The sequence below is a fragment of the Acomys russatus genome, chromosome X (genome assembly GCF_903995435.1).
Source record: "Acomys russatus chromosome X, mAcoRus1.1, whole genome shotgun sequence".
In the NCBI taxonomy this organism is placed as follows: domain Eukaryota; kingdom Metazoa; phylum Chordata; class Mammalia; order Rodentia; family Muridae; genus Acomys; species Acomys russatus.
The window spans coordinates 96,654,784-96,676,328 of NC_067169.1; the positions used below are offsets into that span (position 1 = coordinate 96,654,784).

Genomic DNA, 21,545 nt, shown 5'->3' on the forward strand with positions numbered 1-21,545 from the left:
TTAGATGAATGACTAAATTGATGAATATGTAAACAAATTTTAAGCCCATATGTGACTATCAAGTTTCAAATGACTAGCCATGTTATCTCAACATAAAGAGGTTGACCCATTTCAATACATTCCTGAACATTTTTAACACTGTTAAAGGAAGGGGATTTATAGTTTAAGGTGCAAAATAAATTTTCCAAAATACATGTATTTGTATGTTAATGCTGTATTTATAAGCCATTAGATTCAAGTAGGCTCAAATGTTGATAATAAGTGTTTTCTTTGTTGGCGTTTAGATACATGCCATGTAATTGCAGAAATAACTACTTAGACTGTCAGAAGGCAGTGCACTCCAGAGAGTAGAACAAAATGTTCAAAGGAATTAACCCCAAGACAGTAATTAAACCGTACAATCATCAGTCGGAGAGTGGGGCTGACAACTTGTTCTGACTCAAAACTACAAACACCACTATGGTTATGCAGCTTCAAGGCCAAAGGCCATCAAGCCTGGTGAGGACTGATCTATATAAACTCAGGGATGCTATAATCTAACTTTCATTCCACATAAGCTCTACCATAACTATCTTCTATCTTGTTCCTCTTCTCTTCCATCTCAAGATTAAATATAGACAATAAAAATGCAAGGCCAGGGAAGTAAATATTCGTTCGGTGGGCTTTGATGTGTCCAAAATACATACTCTTCCTAAGTTTTCACCATTAAAATGACAATTTTGGGATTTTGTAGACATCTATTTTCATTGGCTTAGGGTTTTGTTTTGTTTTGTTTTCTATTCAGGACAGAAGTCATCAGCTATGAGGCAGATAGAAGTCTCCTTCAGACAAAAAACAGGTTTTGAGTCATTTTGAGTCACTGTGCTGAAAGGGTACTAGTGGAGTCCAGTGCACAGAGGCTGAAGATGGTATTAAACATCTATAGTGCAGAAGACAACGTGCACAATGATATTCCAAACAAATGTCAACAGTTTCAAGGTTGAGATACCTTGAGATGACTCATTTGCAAAGTTGCATTCATTGGACTATTAATAACTCATACACAGGAATAGTCTTCACAGGAATAGAAATTGAGATGCCTATATTTTGGCTAATCAACCCAAACGAAAAGGAGAAGAGGAATCTGAAAAAGGAGAAAATACTGCAAGCATGTGCCCAGCTTATAGACTATTGTCATATTATAATAAAGACAGAGAACATGAACTGAAGGTGAACAGAGGATAAATATTTTACAAACTTTAGAGTGGTGGTTCTCAACCTGTGGGTCACAAACAACCTTTTCACAGGGGTCACCTATGACCATTGAAAAACATAGATGCTCACATTACAGTTCCTAAGAGTAGCAAAATTACATTCATGAAGTATCATTAGAAATAATCTTATGGGTAGGGGTCACCACAAGATGAGGAACTGTATTGAATGTTGAGAACCACTGCTTTCAAGGCTTAGTAGATAAAACATTAGAATACAGTAGAACAAAGAAGTGAGGGAGAAAGTGGAGGCATCTATGACCTCTCAGACTCTACATTGGGTAACGGGGTGAAGAGTAACATGTTATAATGAACACGGGCAAGATGTTGAGGATGAAAATAAGAAAACAGTATACTCACTCTGCAATCCCTTGGAGCTCTGTAATGGGGAGCTGGAAATGCAGATCTATAGCTACTTAAAATTCATCCATATGGAAGTAAAAAGAGGTGAAATGTGCTGCCTGGCACACAGCAGGACCTCTGTAAATATTTGTTGAAAGACCATTATGTTTGGTATAAGAAGAGGATCAGGGACAATGTCTTTGGAAACATCGTCATTGAATTGTTAGAACAAGAGGAAACTGAAATGGAGGAGTGAGGGAGGTCACGTGAACAGAATTTCTTTTTAATTACTTTGATGGGAATGGATGTTTTGGTGCATGAATGTCTGTACACTACATGTGTGCCTGATGCTCACAGAGGTCAGAAAAGGGCACCAGACCATTTGGGACTGGAGTTAGAGATAGTTGTGAGCCACCGTGTGGGTGCTGGAAATCAAACCCAGCTTCTGTGGAAGAGCAGTCAGTGCTCGTTAACCATTGAGCCATCTTTTCAGTCCCCAAGAGGTTACAATTTAATGCTGTGGAAATAGAAAGGAGAATTTTAAGAGGCAGCATTTCATCAACAATAACAAATGCTGTGCAATAGTAAAGATCCATGATACCCATCAATGCAGCTGCATGTTTCAGTTGACAGATGGGAGCAGACTAAAGGTTGCTGAAAGTGAGGATTATGAGGTTTCCATTATCACATCATTAGGCAGAATGAGAGAAGAGTTAGAAACATAGTTTATGTAGGTGTCAGGGATTTGGGGAAAATTAGAATATTCCAGCTGATGGTCACCCTGACAGGAAGACGACAGCTTAGAGACTAGAGACACACATTTGCACATCATATACAGCATGTCTTTTCTCAGTGTACTGTTGCATTATTGAATATCTAGTGAAAAAATCATTGGGTACTTGCAGAATTGAAACGGCATGTGTTATGTGGCACTTGAGAGACCCAAAAGGTAAAAGTAGATTCAATCAGATGTCTCTCACAGGTAAAACAGTGAGTCCCTTCACAGGGAGAGGATTGATCCACAGAGATGCCAGCCTAATTTTATTGTGTTTAGCACATTAGTTTACTACTTACTCCCATAAAACATTACACCCAATCAGAGTTCTAAAGCAACACACATTTATTATTGTCCAGTTATGCAAATTAGAAGTCTGATCCAGGTTTTGTCATATTAAAATCAAAGTGTTAATGGGACTGCATTGTGATCCACAAAAAGGAACTGATTCGAATACCTTTTCTGACTTTTAAAGGGCCCTCACATGCCTTGGTCCATGAACTTTTTGTGATTCTAAAGCTAGCAATGCATAGTTAAGTCCTTTTCATATCCTATCACTCTAATACGTACCCTCTGTACCTCTGTCGTCCATGTTTGATTACATCAGGCTCTACAAATAATTCAGGACAACCTCACTATTTCAGGATTAGATGACTAACAACCTTAATTCCACCTACAGCTTTAATTTCCATTTACCATTTAATCTCACTCGCAGATTTGCAGGATTAAGATATGGACATATTTGGAGAGGCACAAGCTTGCCTACCACATAGGAGATAGAGGTATGATTATGAGTAGAGATATAATATTTTCTGTGGCACACATTGCCATCATTATCAACATCATCTTTTCAGAAGAAATCTGATTCTTTATTCAATGCTAAGAAGCAGAAATAACTTGGACAAAGTATACCTTGCTCAAGAAAGCATGTGAAGTACCTATCTCCTACTTACCTTCAGTGCAGGTTCTCCAGCTCATATGCTAGAAGAATAGTTTATTATTTGGACCTTGTAGGCTTTTTTCATAGTTTACATGGTATTATTATCAAATTATTCTTTTTCCCTTTTGTTCCAACTGGTGAATCAAAGTATAGGCATCTTAATTCCTCTTTGTATGAGGATTTGCTCTGCGTGTGAGTTGTTAGAGAACAAATGAACAAAATGTTGCAAATGACTGTGTCTGTGTGTGTGAGACATTGACTTTACCCTCAACGTAACACACATACACACACATCACACACACACACACTTCACCAGACTAGAATTCCACTGTGGACTAAAGGAAGAGTTTTAGAAATCGCTAGTCTATATGATCTCTTCAAGGCTCCTCCAGTATTGTGCTTCACTGACCTGCTGGAATTGAATTCACCCTGGTATTATGTAAAGAAGCTTCTCATGATCCATCTGGATCAGTTCCTTCATAGCTATATTGTTCTGCTTTGTGATTGCTTTACATGCTAAGTCAGCAAGAGACTTCAGTTTCCTTTTTTCCGCTTGATTCAAATGAGTATTCAAATGGGTATGAAAAGTGTTGTAGGGCTGGAGAGATGGCTGAGTGGTTAAAAACACTGTCTGCTCTTCCAAAGGACCTGGGTTCGATTCCTGGCAACCACATGGCAGCTCACAGCTGTCTGTAACTCCAGTTCCAAGGTATCTGACACCTACATACCAATGTACATAAAATAAAACTGAATGAAAAGTGTTCTATAAATGATTCGCAATATTATTATTTGGATCTTTGGAATAATTAACTTGTTTTACATTTTTAATTATGCTTTTTGGACTATGGGTGGTGTAATTAGATGCTATGGTGTACATTAACAGTACCTGTCCCAAGCTTACGGATTTGGAGGACTATAAATAAAAATGTGACAGCTCGGTCCAGCCTTGCTTGTCACTCACCACTGAAGAAAACACAGCTGGAAAGCTACAACATAGTTCCTAGGAAAACAGGAGGCAGTCAAAAGGCATCCTCGATGAGACAAATTTAGTTTTTATAAGAAGGAAGAGATGGAGACAGGCATTCCTGAGAGAAAGGCAACCAGGCTAATTCAGATCAAGAAAGTCTAGAGATCACAAGCCAAAGATAGTATTTCAGGGAAAGCAAGATGTAGAGGACAATGGCACATTATTGAGCCAAATTAGCAGGGTTTCTTTTATAACCCATTATTACCCAGAAATGAGAATGGGAAAACTAGTGAAGAAATAAATGGATCAGACTGGCAAAAGAGAAGATGGGCTGTGTTATGTAGAGGTGCAGTAAGAGGGCAATGGCAGCTGGGAGGGGTATAAAATAATATGATGGGGCTAAGGGTGAGCAAAGCATGCCAAGGGGATAAAAGCTGACTATATGAAATTGAAATACTTCATGTTTTACCTATTTATATCATCTGTTGGATTTTCTTGTTAATCATATATGAGATGTAAAAAAACAGGTTAGTTTTTCATACCTCTAAGAGTGCCCACCTGGCACATAGTAAAAGTTCAATAAACATTTGTAGAGTAAGTGAAGAGCTGGTGGTAATGGAGTATCTTTATACATCTATACTAGATTCCTTTCATCAATTAGCCCAGTTTAATTTTCACAACAATGCTGACATAAGCACTATCTCAATTCTATTAAAAACAAAACAAAACAACAACAACAAAACAAAGTCAGAGGTACAGAAATAATTAACAAGTAACTTACCTAAAAAGTGATAGATACAAGATTTCAATATTTGGCTTATCTTAACTACTACTCCCATATTTGTTTAAAAAAATATTCTGACCAAAACAGCTTAAGCAAGAGTTTGTTTTGACTCACAGTTCAAGGGTAAGTCTATCATGGTAGGAAATTCATGGGAGCAGGAGCATGAGGTGACTGGTCACATTCTATTCATAGGGAGGAAACATGGATAAATGCTGCTTCTCTTTTTACTTTCTTCCTTTTTATTCAGTCCAGAAAATCAACCCATGAAATAGAGCCACCCATATTTATGGTGGCTCTTCCCATCTCAATTAAACAACCTAGAAATTCTTTGGTATGCATGCTTACAGGCTTGCCTCCTAAGAGATTCCAGATCCTGTCACATTGACAATCAATACTATCAAAATACTGTAACTTCTGAACCTCCATATATAACAACAATGATACCACCCAAGGCTCACAGATATTAACCAATCTACATTAAGTCATAAGCCAAGAACTGGAAGCAAGGTCTGCCTGTTCTCTTTAGAAACACTGTGAAGACAAATATTTCTTCCATCAGTATTTTACCAAGGACAGTCTTCTAAGATATAAAAGGAGTAAGTCTAGTACATTAAGGATTCAACAAAATAAATAGACATTCCTTCAAAAATCACAAATACCAAACCTGTCACCAACCTGCCACTGGCTCTTATTGGTTCTGGGAGCTGGAATGGGGCTGAGGAAAGTAGCTGGAATCCATCTATATCTCTTTGGCTGAGAATTAAGAATTGAAGGTAAATTACTTTCATGCTAGGCAAGTCCTAGTCCACACTGCCCTAGATAGCTCAAGAATAAGGATGTTGAGGACATGCTGATAAAGCATTACTAAAAGCCTGATTCATAATTCATTGTATGACCTTGTACAAGATACTTTTTTTACATATCACAATTTCTTTATGATAGGTAGTATCATCCCAGTGGAAATCTTTTCAAACACATGAGCTCCACTTCATTTCTTTTCCATATTTGTCTTTCTATATAGGTATTGGACTTTTGCACATAAAATTTCATTTCAAGCAGGTCTGGTGGCATATGTCTTTAATTCCAGCACTTGGGAGGCAGAGGCAGACAGATCTATGTGAATTGAGGCTAGCCTGGCCTACATTGCAAATCCTAGGATAGTCAGGGATACACAGTGAGGCTATGTCTTTAAATATTTCATTTCAAAGCTTTTGTTGTTGAAAAAGCAACAAATAAGGAAAGAGTTCATTATGTTCCTCCCAGCTCACTCTAGAAGTCTAAAAACATATTTTTAATTTTATTTTATTAATTATTCACTTTATATCCCAGTCATAGCCCTCTCCCACCTTTCCTCCCAGTCCCACTCTCCCTGCTTGTTTACCCTGTGCCTCCTCTCGTATTGTACTCCTCAGAGAAGGGGAGGCCCCCTACTCACCTACCCAAGCTCATCAAGTTGCATCAAGACAGAAGGCATCCTCTTCCCCTGTGGCCTGGCAAGGCAGCCCCTCCATGGGAAAATGATTGAAAAGGAGGCAAGAGAGTCCATATGTGGAACAAGCTGCCCATTGCCTACATCTGTGTAGGGGGCCTAGGTCCAGTCCATGCAAGGTGTTTGGTTGGAGCTTCAGTCTCCACAAGTCCCCCCTGAGCCCTGGTTAGTTGGCTCTGTTGGTCTTCTTGTTGGGCTCCTGTCCCCTCTGAGTGTTTCTATCCTCCTGCTTCTTCTACAAGACTGTGCACTCCACCCAACGTTTGGCTGTAGGTTTCTGCATCTGTTTCTATCAGCTACTGGATGGAGCCACTAAGAGGAGAGCTATGCTAGGCTCCGATCTGCAAGCATAGCAGAGTATCATCAGTAGTGTCAGGGGTTGGTTCTTTCCCATGGGGTGGGTCTCAGGTTGGGCCAGGCATTGGTTGGACATTTCGGTAATGCTTGCTTTATTTTTGACCCTGTACATCTTGTGGGCAGGGTGAGTTTTGGGTTGCAATTTATGTGGGTGGGTTGGTGTTCCCCTCCTTCCGGTAGGAGTCATGTCTAGTTAGAGAGTATCCTCTTCAGTCTTCATGACTCCGGCTACTAGGAGTCTCAGATAGCAAACTAGTACAATCACTCTGGAAATCAATCTGGTGCTTTCTCAGAAAATTGCAAATAGCTATACCTCAAGACCCAGCTATATCACTCCACCATACAGCAAGGTCATTTGCTCAACTATGCTTATAGTAGCTTTATTCATAGTAGCCAGAATCTAGAAACAACCTAGATGTCCCTCATCTTAAGAACTGATAGAGAAACTGTGGTACACTTACACAACGAAATGCTACTCAGTTATTAAAAACAAGCAAAATTTGAAATTTGTAGGCAAATGAATGGAGCTGGAGAAGATCATCCTGAGTGAGGTAACTCAAACCCAGAAAGACACACAGGTTATGTACTCACTCCTAAGAAGATATTAATAACAAAGTACAGGAAAAACATATTACAATTCACAGACTCAAAGAAGATAAGTAATAAGAAAGGCCCAAGGGAGGATGCTTAAGTCTCACTCAGAAGTGCAAACAGAGTAGATAGTGGAAGTGGTTAAGAGAGGGAACAGGGTAAGAGAGGGAGCACAGAGAGAAACGAGGGTCCATATCAGACCTGGAGAGAGAGAGGTGAGGGGCAGGAGGGGGAGGGGAGACAGAGTGCTTGCCAAGAGCAGAGAAACCTTGGGCTCCTGGGAGGATATGAGGGGGATTCTACCCGAGTCTCCTAAAGACATACTTTTTGTTCAATTAAACTTTTGAAAATTTTATACATGAGTACTGTATTTGCATCATTTCCACCCCTATCTCTCCCCTTCCAAATCCCTTTCAATTTTATGATCTCTTCTTTTTATTTTTTATTTTATTTTTATTTTATTTTATTTATTTTTATTTGGTTTTTCGAGACACGGTTTCTCTGTGTAGCCTTGGCTGTCCTGAAATCACTTTGTAGACCAGGCTGGCCTCGAACTCACAGCGATCCACCTGCCTCTGCCTCCCGAGTGCTGGGATTAAAGGTGTGTGCCACCACAGCCCGGCCTCTTCTTTTTAATATTGATGTTATATATTATATATAAATTATTCTGCTATTAATATTGTTATACAAACATATACACTGTAGTGTGTGTGTGTGTGTGTGTGTGTGTGTGTGTGTGTGTGTGTGTGTGTGTAAAACAGAGATTATTCTAAGTTGAATTCTTGTACTGTTTGCAGCCAAGGATGATTGTAAGAATCTTCTATGAGAAGCCCCATTAAGGTCCCCTGTGTCCCTGCTTCTTTCAGAAGCTACTAAACCTGTCCTCTTGTGTCAACTCTCCTCACTGACCTTATGCTTTCTGGGCCTTCTGCTCATGCTGCCTACACTTATTGCTGTGAATGGAACAAAGGAAACCTTCCAAAAGTGTCAGTATGTGCTAGATCTTTTCTTTATATGAAGGCAGTAAAACACGTAATGAGGTACTTGTAACACTTTGTTGATATCCACCATCATGTGTCTGCCTTTTGGATATGGAAAGAGGTTGTTACAACAAGTGAAATAAAAGAAAAAATACAGTTCTTGCATTAAGTGATGAGCTTCTGGGTGTTTATTATACTCTAAATAAATAAGTAAATTTAGTGAAGTATGAAAGTTTCATAAATGACTTTCAAGTCTCAAAATAATAGATATAAGAAGATCACAACAACTTATTTTTTTATTAACTGGAACTCATTACTGTAATTTATTTTCATGTATTTGCCAAAAACAAATTAGAATAGGGTTCTCAATGCTGAGAACATATTACATGTCTTCAAAGCCTGTTTTAGGTAGGGCCCTCCATGGGTCCCTTTCATTCTTACTTGTTGGTATGGAGCTAAGAACTATCAGCTATCTTCTGAATTATTTTAGTTGAAAGACCATAATTGCTTGTTCAAGCCCTTTAGTTCTATGACCATTAATAGAGACAGCTTCTTCCTTGAATTGTAAGTAAAATAAGGATGCTCAGTTGAATTTGAATTTTAGAAAAACCACAAATAAGTTTTATTCTATGAATTTGAAGCATGCTTATGTTAAAACTAATTTATTATATATATGAAATACAAATTTGATTGAACATCTATCTTTATTTGCTAAAAATGAAAACCCTATCTCATACAAGTATTTATTGGGTGACACTGTTGGATTTGGGCTACAAGGACTATACATTTTAGAGTGTTCACTTCTCTACTTAGTAATTGAAACATGTTTGGCCTCCAATTTAGCAACTAATTAGTAAAGTTATCAATACTTCATGAGGTCCATGGAGAAATTAAATGAGATAAGAGTTGTTTACTACTTAACATAGTGCCTAACTAAATACTATTTATCACTGTTAGTGACTCTTGTTATTTTAAATAACTTTTACCATTACTGTTGTCTGTCTTTATCATTATTATGGCTGTTAGCATTATTATTGGTCAGTATTTCACCTGATATCACAAGCTTTCCATTTACATGGTTAAACATAACGGATTTTTTTTTAGAATCTCCTTTCATGATAACCAAAGATCTTTTTATTTCTGAGTACTCCCTGTGGCTCTCATCTTGAAGTATCCCATATTCATCAACTAGCTGCCATTCTTTAATTAACATAAAGAGCTTTCCTGTCCATATGTTTAAGGCCATTTTGAATTCTTTAAATCAAGGGCTGTGATCTCCTCTGCTGGAGATGGTGCTGGAGATGGTGGAGTAAATGACAATCTTTGAAATGCCCCCTCAAGCTAATGACTAATTAGTTTACTCAATGAATGACTTTAATCAACATATATTTAAATAGTGTGTGTGTGAAAAGCAAGATATCACAACTATCAAGACCTCACTTTTCTCATAACATGAAGAACTGAATTAGATTGGTCTCTACTTGTCTTCTTCCTACTTTCAATGTTTTCTTCCTTGTATTATTAGTGACTTTACTGTTTCTCCTCTCACAGAGGATCCAACGCCCTATAATTCTCTTATTTAACCCATCCATTCCCATCACCGTTTATCCTCTGCTTTCCCACTCATCTCAGTAATTAATTTGGACATATTAATTTGTCTTACCATGATAATAGCTTTAAAGATTCTACTTAATCCCTCTCCCAAGCCACACACTTTTTTTAACACCATAAAACAAAAGGAATGAGCCTAACACTGGAACCTATGGTTTCATAGCAGATAAGGGAGACCATGCAGGACCTTCTAAATCACAATGCATTATGCCTGTTATGTCTGCTTCGCATGAATGGAAGGAAGCAGTGGTGCAGATAATCTGAAGATCATTTCCACTTGGTTTGGGAATGCACCACATAGTGTTGTTGTAGCTGATTTGCTTTGCTAATTATGTTCTACTGAAGCTAATATTGAAATTGGTTCACATTTTTAAGCTCCTCTGGGCCAGAAGAGAGAAGAGGCAGTGTCATGGCCCACTTTGAAATGAAGGAAAACTGACAACAATGATGAGGGGGCCATGAAATTTCTCTATGTAGGCTAATGAGGCCACCAGATAAATGGAATAGGACCAAAGTAGAACTTGGCCAATTATACCTGGGCAGAATAAGCTGCCAACTGCCTCCGTGGTTCAATGACCACTGAAAGGTTAGCCATTCTTTCAGCCTGTTGACAATCCGAAATCCTCTAAATTAGTAGTCTACATGAGTGGTCTTTGTATAACGGAACTGTGGTTATAGCACTATATAACACAGCAAAAATAACACATTTCCAGGCAGACACATTAGTAGTCAGTCTACTCAATCTGCATCTACTACCTGGGAGAAAAGAGAACTGAAGGAGTAGAAAGACTAGTTTGCCTTGATGATGGCATGACCACACTGAGGGGTCACTGGGCAACCATTGTGGAAAGATAAGGGCCCAAAATGCCTTGGAGGTGAGCAAGGAGACTTGTTCTAAATAATGCAACTGTCACCCCTTCCCTTTCTTAGTTTCTTGGGCACTATAAACACAGATAATATGTAACTATCGCCAATAAAGATTTTCCTTACTTATTTTTCTGCTGGGCAGCTGGATTGTCATATGATTCTATATGTTTTCTAGAGTCTTGACTTCTTGTTTTTGGTTTGTTATTGTTGGTTTGGTTGTTTGCTTGCTTCCTTTTTGACATGTCTAATTTAGAGATTAATTATGCATTGGCTTTCTAACTTTACATGCTGCCACAGGGGACAAGTGACCTATTGAAATGTTTCTCTCTTTCTCCTTGCAGTCTGCTCCCAGTTCTCCAGAGGGGTGTATGCTATCTTTGGATTCTATGACCAGATGTCAATGAACACCCTGACCTCCTTCTGTGGGGCCCTCCACACATCCTTTGTCACACCTAGCTTTCCTACTGATGCAGATGTGCAGTTTGTCATCCAGATGCGTCCAGCATTGAAGGGTGCCATTCTCAGTCTTCTGGGTTACTACAAGTGGGAGAAGTTTGTGTACCTCTATGACACAGAACGAGGTAAGAAGAAACATTTACTTTCCTCTCTGGGTAGTCATATGAATGATTTTCAAGCTTCATCACACATGCACCCTTTTTGTCTAGTAAAGTGTATTTCTCTTTTAAACTTCATTTTAGTATTGAAAATAAATCAAACATGAAAAATTAAATCAATAGTAATTTTATAACCTAATTTTTCAAGTCATATTTAGTTACATAAACACACACACACACACACACACACACACACACACACACATGAAGTGACTTTGGATACATCCATGGGCAGTATTTTTGCAAAAGAACACACCCTGAAAAATGTTATTTGATCTAAAATACCCAAAGCATAGAATCTAAAAAAAAAAAATTAAAAAAATAAAATAGGTCTAAAAAATAAAAATTCCCAGGTACTGTTATGTGTGTGCATATATGCTGTATTATGTCACAGAGTACATGAAAGTGCAATCTGGAAAGTTGCAAGAAATGAATCTTGTGAGATTATGATTGTTTTCAACATATACTAGGTAATTCGCTGAAATATGCACATCATAATACAACAAAATGTACTCCCCAAATCTAGTTGTTGATGAGTTTTTTTCAATGAAACCAAGGGATTTTGCACCATGATGTTCCATCAAACAATGTTTCTCTATCAGTCATTTGCCTGGAGACTAAATAAGGATGGTTCGCTCTGACTCATGGTTTTAGAATTACAGAAGAAAGAAAGAAAGAAAAGGCCTATCTTTCTGTTCGTGGTGGCACCTACTGCAAAGCTCTTTCTGGTCAACATAATTTGAAAAGTCAGTTTGCCCCTGAGAAGTCAGGGTATTCGTCATGTTCTTCTTATTTAGCTGTAGCAGCAGATCATGTCAGGGAACACATAAACCTGTGTTTGCATAGGATACATACCAGAAAATTGGGATTGAACTTCACCAATTGGGATCAGGATCTGAGAGTTCTAACCCCAAATTTAATACTTGCTAGTTTTCTGATCTTGACCAAGTCACTAAGGCTCTTCTGACCTTGGTCCCCTCACCTAAGGTGAGGAGTTCCTTTTTATGTAAAATCCTATGATTGTGTGAATATTTTGACAGTATGCCAGGCATAAGAAACATTGTAGCTTGGAACTAATTGTAACTCACATTACAGTGAGTTAATCTAATGATTCTGCAAACTGCTTTCTATCCTTCATAGTGTATTCTACATCGGAGACAGATTCATATAAAATACAGTTCCAATAGGAGTAAGTAAAATAGACCATTCATGTGAAAATTCACAAACAACACAGAACAATGTTGAATGCTATAGTAGATTCTGGTTGCTTTAAAGGTTGTCAAAAGGTAGCATTCCAGAAAAGCAGAGTTTTGAGAAACAACTCCTTAGAGGAACCAGTCTCTATGGTTAGATTTCCTGCAAAAGGGAAAACAGAAATGCTATGAGACCTCAACTCTAAACAAAGAACTACAAACAACTGGAGAATACTGAAAATGGGAAATAGTCTTCCCCAAAGAAGAGCACCACCCCACACAATGGGTTATCCAATACCAAGTAGTCAGGACTGAGATCATACACATAAGCAGAACATCATAAGGATTGAGCAGGTTATATTTACACATTGGGAATATTTTTGCATATATAACAAAAATTTTTAAAAGATTCTATAAATTTGAGAGACAGCAATGGGTAAGGGTGCATGAGAGAGGCTGGAGGGAGAGAAGGGAAGGAGGGAATTAATCCAATTATATTATAGTTTTGAAACTAAAAATAGTACATATATTTTTAAAAAGAATTGGCAAAGACAAAGTAAGAAAGGAGCTCTGCTTGTTTAAGCAAAGCCTTGATTCGCTGGAGTAGCAACCTCATTTAAATATTATTTAAAATTTCTAAATCACAATTTACTCCATTTTAATGACTTTCCTTTGGTTCAAAACACTGAAAATGAATTAGTTTATCTCCATATATTGTATATAATGTAATGTGGAGCATTATAATTTAGTTTTCAGAACTGAAGGCAGAAATCTGCATTTTTTCCTGAAACTTTGCTAAAATTAAAGATCATTTCTATTAATGCTATAGCTCACAGCATTCAAAAGAAGACCCAATGTGTGCATTCTCTCATCGTTAACTATGAGCCACCTCTGTTCATTTGGTATCTGCTATGAAAAAGAAAGCTGATATATTTGTTTTTTATCCTACCTTTCATCCTTAAATCATCCCATTAAATAGTTTGGGCGATTTTATGGTCTGGTAGACAAAAGGAACCTTTCTGATTGATGTAAACCTTTCTGATTGATGTAAATCTATTTTTATTTCCTCTCTCACTATTTAACAGGCAGGACTAATCTATTATGTTTTTGAGAAATACATTATATAAACTATCACATTAATTTCCATCTTGGAAAGTCTTCTCAAAACATTGTACCAAAACTATCCCCAAATTTTAATAACTTTCTCTTGCCAACATAGGAAAAATACAGTCTCTTATTTAAGATTCAGTATGCTTATGCCTCAGCCAACTAACAATCCTGTTTTCCTTATGAAACTTTATAATATCCTTTTACTATAGGAAGTTCCCATTTTTCTTTTTTTTAATTTAATTTTATTTTAATTTATTAATTTATTCTTGTTACGTCTCAATGGTTATCCCATCCCTTGTATCCTCCCATTCCTCCCTCCCTCCCATTTTCCCATTATTCCCCTCCCCTATGACTGTTCCTGAGAGGGATTACCTCCCCCTGTATATGCTCATAGGGTATCAAGTCTCTTCTTGGTAACCTGCTGTCCTTCCTCTGAGTGCCACCAGGTCCCCCCCTCCAGGGGACATGGTCAAATGTGAGGCACCAGAGTATGTGAGAAAGTCATATCCCACTCTCCACTCAACTGTGGAGAATGTTCTGACCATTGGCTAGATCTGGGTAGGGGTTTAAAGTTTACCGCCTGTATTGTCCTTGGCTGGTGCCTTAGTTTGAGCGGGACCCCTGGGCCCAAATCTGCCTTTCATAATGTTCTACTTGTAGGTTTCTAGGACCCTCTGGATCCTTCTACTTTGCTATTCTCCCATGCTTCTCTCATTTAGAGTCCCAATAGGATGTCCTCCCCTCTGTCCCAGTTTCCTGGTAAGTGAAGGTTTTCATGGGACATGCCCCTTGGGCTAGTATGTAGATATAAGTGAGTATATACCATTTGAGTCTTTCTTCTTCTGGGTTAACTCACTCATGATAATTTCTAGCTCAATCCATTTATGCACAAATTTCGGGAATTCCTTGTTTTTAATAGCTGAGTAGTATTCCATAGTGTATATATACCACAGTTTCTTCATCCATTCTTCTACTGAGGGACACTTGGGCTATTTCCGTGTTCTGGCTATTATGAATAAGGGCTATTGTGAAAATGTGCCAAAGTGTGTTCTCTGCCTCTGATTTATCAACTTCACCACAACTGTCTGAAATATTCTCCTATATCTTGATTATGAAAATCATTTCATTTTTTCTAAACCCATAGCAAACTGTACCTCCTTCCTTATTCATTTAATAGTTGTAAAGTTTGCAATGATAAACAAGACACACATGGTTCCTACTGCCATAAAGCTTACTTCTAATATGAGATGGAAGAAAATCAAGTAAATAACAAATTATAATTTACTAGATAATGTGCTATGAAAGAAACAATGGAAGATTACAGTGCTTGGACCTATTTTGTCTTTACAAAATGTCCAGTGATAGCCTTATTGAGGAGGGTCATTATAATCTGGCATCTAAAATAATTGAAAGATACAGCCTAATGTGGAAACAGACAGTGCAAACAACCTGTAGAAATTAATGAAATACCAGTGTGGGTCAATATTAGTGAGAAGAGAGGAGGATGGTTAGAAAGAAGGTTACAAAGAGAGGAGAGCCTTATTTTAGCCTTGGCATATGACCAGGAACCATGGCAATGAGAATAGATTCTAGAATGGGAAGACATGCAAGATTCTAAGCAGAGGGATCAAACAGCTTGATTTAAGCACCTATCATTAATAGAATGGTGAACTAAGGAAAATCAACAAAGGAAAATAAGCTGCTGTCATTCAGGTCAGAATGATGACAGCTTGAACAAGGCTGGAGGTAAAGTATGAGAAGTAAAAATGGTGGTGCTTTTAATTAAATCAGTTTTGAGCAGAAATCATGCCTCACTCAGAGAACTCTTTTGTCCACACCATTCACTTAGTGCTTAACATAATGTCCTCTACTGTTATTTCATGTGGTCTGATATAAACTACACCAAACCCTTATCACCAATGGAATACTAAGCAGTTCTTTAAAGTAATTACTCAGCAAAGTATCTGTTCTCCATTTGCTTCTTTTTTCTTCAATGATTATCTATTGTTTCCGTGATGAAATGATGGGGACATGTTACAGTGTCAATATAAGTTTAGAATTTTTTAAATTATATGAGATGTGGAAGACAAAGAGAGATAGAAGGGAACCTGATAGTATTTTCATATAAGTTAAATATATACAATGTCATAATTGTTCTGTTTAAATCTAGGGATGAATAAAAGGCCAAGGAGTGAGTTAAACTTTGGAGGTTCTTTAAAAGATATGATGCACAAATGACCAATTTTCTCTGGTGTTATCAAACACTGAATGAATTTGTGAAACGCACTGGCTCTACTCAGATTTCTGTCTATAGAAGAAGGTCTGATTCAGGATTTGCAAGTCACTGCTTCACTTATTTAATAAAATGCCATCTTGCTTCATTAATATCAAATGAGAAAATACATATTTGGTTCTATAGATATTAAAGGTCAGTTCTTAGGAAAATTATGAGGTTGGCTAAGTATGCCACCTACCCCCTCTGTAACCTTTCCTTTTATCGACTTCCTGTTAGTTGTTTACCTAGTGCTGCATGTTGTGCAACATCTCTATGCCTGCCAGGAGCAAAACCACATCTCTGACTACCCTTCCTCTGCACCTTCACAAATCTCCATGTCCTGCACTGCATTCCCATTGATTAATAGTCTTTCTCTGCTAATGACAGCACCTCGGCTCAGCAATTTATTCATGCCAATTTATATGGCTACTAATGACTTAGTGTATTCAGGAGAAAAGACGTTTCTACTCAGGCAAGGAACTTCTGGAGAAATAGAACCTTAATCCAAAATTGGTTTTCCTTTTTATTATTATCACTTTTAATTGGCACACACTAGTTATACATATTTATGAGATACAATGTGATATTTTGATACATATATACATTGCATAGTGATCAAAATCAGAGTAATTAGCATATGGGTTACATCATCTGTTTACCATTTCTTTATAGCAAACACACTCACAAAATTCCCTTGTGGTTATTTTTGAAACATACAGAATGCTGTTAACTATACTCATGTTTCTGGGCAACAAAATACCAGAGCCCATTCTTTCTTCCTAATTGACCAATGTCTAGCCAACTTTTTCCTTCAGTTTCTGGTAACTATCATTCTATTTTCTACTTATACTAGTCAACTTTAATCCTGATCTCTCAGGCACCAGGGGTCCAATTTGGAAGGTTGTTTATATACACACATTCCTCTATACAGAAGATTCCAAAACCATTCACAGAAAATAGCTGCTTCTTCCAGTTATTACACATATCTTGGGAGTGCAAGTGTTCTAAGTAGTGACACAATCTCCCCCACTAGAGTGACACACCTTAGAACCGAAGCCAGGCTCTCTTGAATACCCGATGTCTCTCCTTGCCTTCAATGGGCAGAGCCCACAGAAATGAAAGAATCTGGCCCAGCTGTAACAGTGGGCTTAGATAATGAGATAATAGTCTGGGTGCCCTTTGAGACAACTAGTGTCAACCTTCTTTTCAGTATTCAATAAACTCCTGCTGTTTCCCGTTCGGAATCTGAAGCTCCCCACTCAGTTTCCAAGTAACTCTCTGAAAGTCAACAGCCTTTTAAGAGACATTGTTGTCTTATTTAAAGATTGTGGCAGAAGCTGAGAAAGCTATAACCATCATTCTGTGGGTCAACATGCAATTCTTGAGCTTTCTCTAGTATTAGGTTGTTCTAGCTCACTTCTGGGATTTAAAAGCAGCAGAGCTAGTACCAGACTTTGGGGGAATTGACAGTTCTACTGTGGAAACAGTGATTTGTTTCACGGGTTTGGGAAAAAAATTAAAACTAACTGTTGCCCTACTGGTAACATTTGCATTCATTACAGCATGGGCCTTGGGAAAATAATAAAGGTTCTCAGACAGCTAAGATGCTGGAGAATTTTTAGAAGGTCCTTGAGGTCTTAAGAAATAAAGATTCCCCAAGACAAGAAGAGAGAGGGGCCGTTCCTCAGAGGATTATGAATGTTTCCAGACTGGTTGGACTTTAATTCTCCTGAAATGAACAGAGCTTCCTTTTTCTCACACCTTTCTGCATGCTGTCATCCACACTGTTTACAAGATTTAATCTCATTATGCTATTTTACCAAATAAGGCACAGAAACTTTCATTTTACTCTGTGTTTTATTCTTTCTTTTCAATATCTTTGTTCCACTTCTTCTTTCTTCCTTTTTACAGAGAGACAGGGATAGAGATAGAGACAGAGAAGGAGACAGAGACAGAGAGAGACAGAGACACAAAGAGAGACAGAGAGACAGAGAGACAGAGACAGAGCAGAGAGACAGACAAAGGCAGAAAGAGAACAAGTCAGTAATCCTTACATGTTATTCTCATTGCACAAACACACACACATGCACACACACACACATTGCATTGGAGGGGAATGGATCCTAGGAAAGCTTCTACCATATAGGTCTGTTCCCAGATCTCCAAAACTTTTTGTTTTGAAAAGGTCACATTGGGACATATGCTTAACCATGTTCATAGCTGCTTTATACATAATAGCCAGAACATGGAAACAGCCTAAGTGTCCCTCAGTAGAAGAATGGACTAAGAAACTGTGGTACATTTACACTATGGAATACTACTCAGCTATTAAAAACAAGGAATTCCCGATATTTGTGGACAAATGGATTGATCTAGAAATTATCATAATGAGTGAGTTCACCCAGAAGCAAAAAGAGACAAACGGTATATACTCACATCTATCAAAAGACTAGTCCAAGGGATATGTCCCATGAAAAACTTTACTTACCAAGAAAGTGGATCAGAGGAGAGGACATCCTATTGAGACTTTAGGCGAGAGTAGCATGGAAGAATGGGGAAATAGTAGGACCCACAGGGTCCTGGAAACCTACAAGAAGAACTTTATGACAGGCAGATCTGAATCCTGGGGTCCTCCTCAAACTAAGGCACCAGACAAGGAGATATAGGCAGTAAGCTTCGAACCCCTACCAAGACCTAACCGATGAACAGGATATTCTCCACAGTTGAGTGGAGAGTGAGATCTGACTCTCACAGGAACTCTGGTGCCCCTTTTCTGACCACGTCCCCTGGATAGGGAGACCTGGTGGCACTCAGAGGAAGGATAGCAAGTTACCAAGAAGCATATATAGGGGGAGGAGGTCTCCCTCAATCACAGACATAGGGGAGGGGAGAAGGGGAGAAGTGGGAGGGAGGGAAGAATGGGAGGAAACAGGGGAAGGGCTAACAATCGAGATATAATATGAATAAATTAATAAAATTAATTTAAAAAAAGAAAAGGTCACATTAAGTTGCTCAGGCTGGCTTTGAATTCACTCTGTAGCTCAGGTGGACCCTGAACTTGCAATATTCCTGCTTCAACCTCTCCAGTATCTGGTGTTATAGACCAGTGTACTCATTCTGGGCTATATCGTGTTTTAAAAATAATTGTGGCTGCCATTTCTTAAGTATTTAAAATATGTACTAGGTCTTGAGTTTATAGAATATCACATTTCATCATGGTAATATCTATATATCTCTACAACTGAGGGAAGCAAGACAAAAACAAAAAGAAACATCAAATGATGGTCCGTAGTGTTATACAACACTAAAATGATAAAAGCACATATCACCCTAGGTCTGCCACATTCTACAGGCTATGTGCTCTTCTCTGGCTGGCATATTGCTTCCCACTGTCTAAACATTTTAAATCAGCAGTTTCCTCTTCTTCATTTTTCCTGTAGGAGTTCTTCAAACACCACCATACTTAGATCCTCTCTGCTTCAGCTCTGTGTAGATGCAATCCAGTTCTCAATTTACTTCTTATAACATAGAGATCACAAATAAATACAATAACTTTTGGCACCAGAATATCAGGTATTGAGCTACACAGAAGACTAAAGACCCAAGTTAAAGGCCATATGAGTCAAAACAGTGGAAGCAGAGAAAGGACAAGGTTCTGGATGCAGGCAGAATGTAGTTTGGAATGGAGACCTGTGGTAAAACTGACCTCTAAGGCAAAAGAGAACATATCCATTCTTCTCTGTAACTAAGAGTTTCTGGAGCTCAAAAAAACCCACAAACCTAAAATTTCATATTTCTTTTTTAATTAATTTATTCATATTACAACTAAATTGTTATCCCATCGCATGTATTGTCCCATTCCTCCCTCTCTCCAGCTGCTTTCACCGTATTTCCCTCCCCTAGGTCTAAGACTGAGGGGGACCTCCTCCCTCACTATATGGTCATAGGCTATCAAGTCTCATTTTGGTAGCCTGCTTATTCTTTCTTTGAGTGCCACCAGGCTTCCCCACCAAGGGGAAGTGATCAAATATGGGGACCAGAGTTCATATCGGAGTCAGTTCCTGCTCTCCACATAACTGTCCTGTCCATTGGCTAGATCAGAGTAGGGATTCAATGTTTACTACTTGTACTGTCCTTGGTTAGTGCAACAGTTTGAGCAGACCCCCCTGGGACCCAATTTCTAAGGTGCTATGTCTGAGGTGGCAAAAAGCAAGGAATGAACAACTGTGGATTGCTATCAAGAACAAATTTCCAGCCAAGTACTGTGAGTAGCAGGTGTCTCGTCTCCATCAAGAGAAACATTGCTGCTTTGTTTTGTTTTCTCTTGTCTTTTTCTCACCTACTTCAAGATCTAGTGAAAGGATGTACAAAGGTAACAGATGGCTCTAATTCTAGTCATGTCCATTTGCCTTCTGGGAAAAGTCAAATCAAGGGAGTTTTTATTAAAACTCAAGTTACTTCTTTATATCTGAATAAATTATGGAGACCCAGAGAGTACATTATCCTGTGAGAGACAGATACTAAATTCCCCTGTTTGAGCAGCAGTAATCAGGGTTGACAGGACCTAAGACAGTTGGTAGTTCCCACAGCCTGCTTAATCTATTGTGATGAGTCTTCAACTGTGAGAGCATCTTGAGAGCCTGTACAGTAATACTAGTGAATGAATATTTGGACTGGATTGTGAATAAAAGACTGTATATATGCCTAAAATGAGGGTTTCATTGAAAATGAAAATACTGAAGCTGTCATATTTTTAATACTTCGATTTGCACATCCTTGACTGCTTTGGGGCATAAGAAGGGAAAGTGCCAAGCAATTTGTTGTCAGCTCTTGAAATAAATTATCGTTTAAACACTTCCTCTCTACAGAGGTTATTAGCTTAGGAGCTCCTTCAGTCCTAGGGTTGGACTATCAGTAGGGGAAGAATAAAAAAAATCACAAGGCATTAAAATATCCTTTCAAAGACTGAATATTAGTTACTGTGGAAATTGTTCTCTTAGTAGCTTAACATATTTTTGCTGTAGCTCCCCAATGCTGCAGATTAGGCTGCAGCGACTATTAATAAATACCGTCATATTTTACAGCTGTCATGCAAAGCTGAAAAAAGGCTTCGCTGTGATTAGATCCTGTTTACTGTAATATTTCCAGCTCAGACTCAGAAAGGCAGTTTTCCTATAAAGGTATTTCTATAAGTAGAATATTTTTCCATCAAATGACATGACTAATTTTAATATATCATTAACTCCTTGGTGGCAGTGAATTTGAGATTGAATTGATTTCACAGCCAGAGATACATTTGTCTCCAAAGACACGTTAAACCCAAATGTCAAATTTTCTCTCTTGGGTTGTCCTTCATATGCAGAGACGGTACTCCTGTCACAAGATGTGGTTTGAATACCC

The 21,545-nt window shown here is 38.2% G+C and overlaps 1 protein-coding gene across 4 annotated transcripts in view; it reads left to right on the top strand.

Annotated features, from left to right (window-relative positions):
- The window catches only part of Gria3 (glutamate ionotropic receptor AMPA type subunit 3), a 291,265-nt gene that overhangs the window by 69,501 nt on the left and 200,219 nt on the right, over positions 1-21,545 (top strand). For all 4 annotated transcript variants that reach the window (XR_007830168.1, XM_051141058.1, XM_051141057.1 and 1 more), the window contains one exon: positions 11,295-11,534. Coding sequence is in view for 3 of the 4 variants with exons in the window: in XM_051141058.1 (XP_050997015.1) it covers positions 11,295-11,534 (240 nt within the window). In the remaining variant the exon portion in view is untranslated. The remainder of the gene's footprint in view (positions 1-11,294; positions 11,535-21,545) is intronic.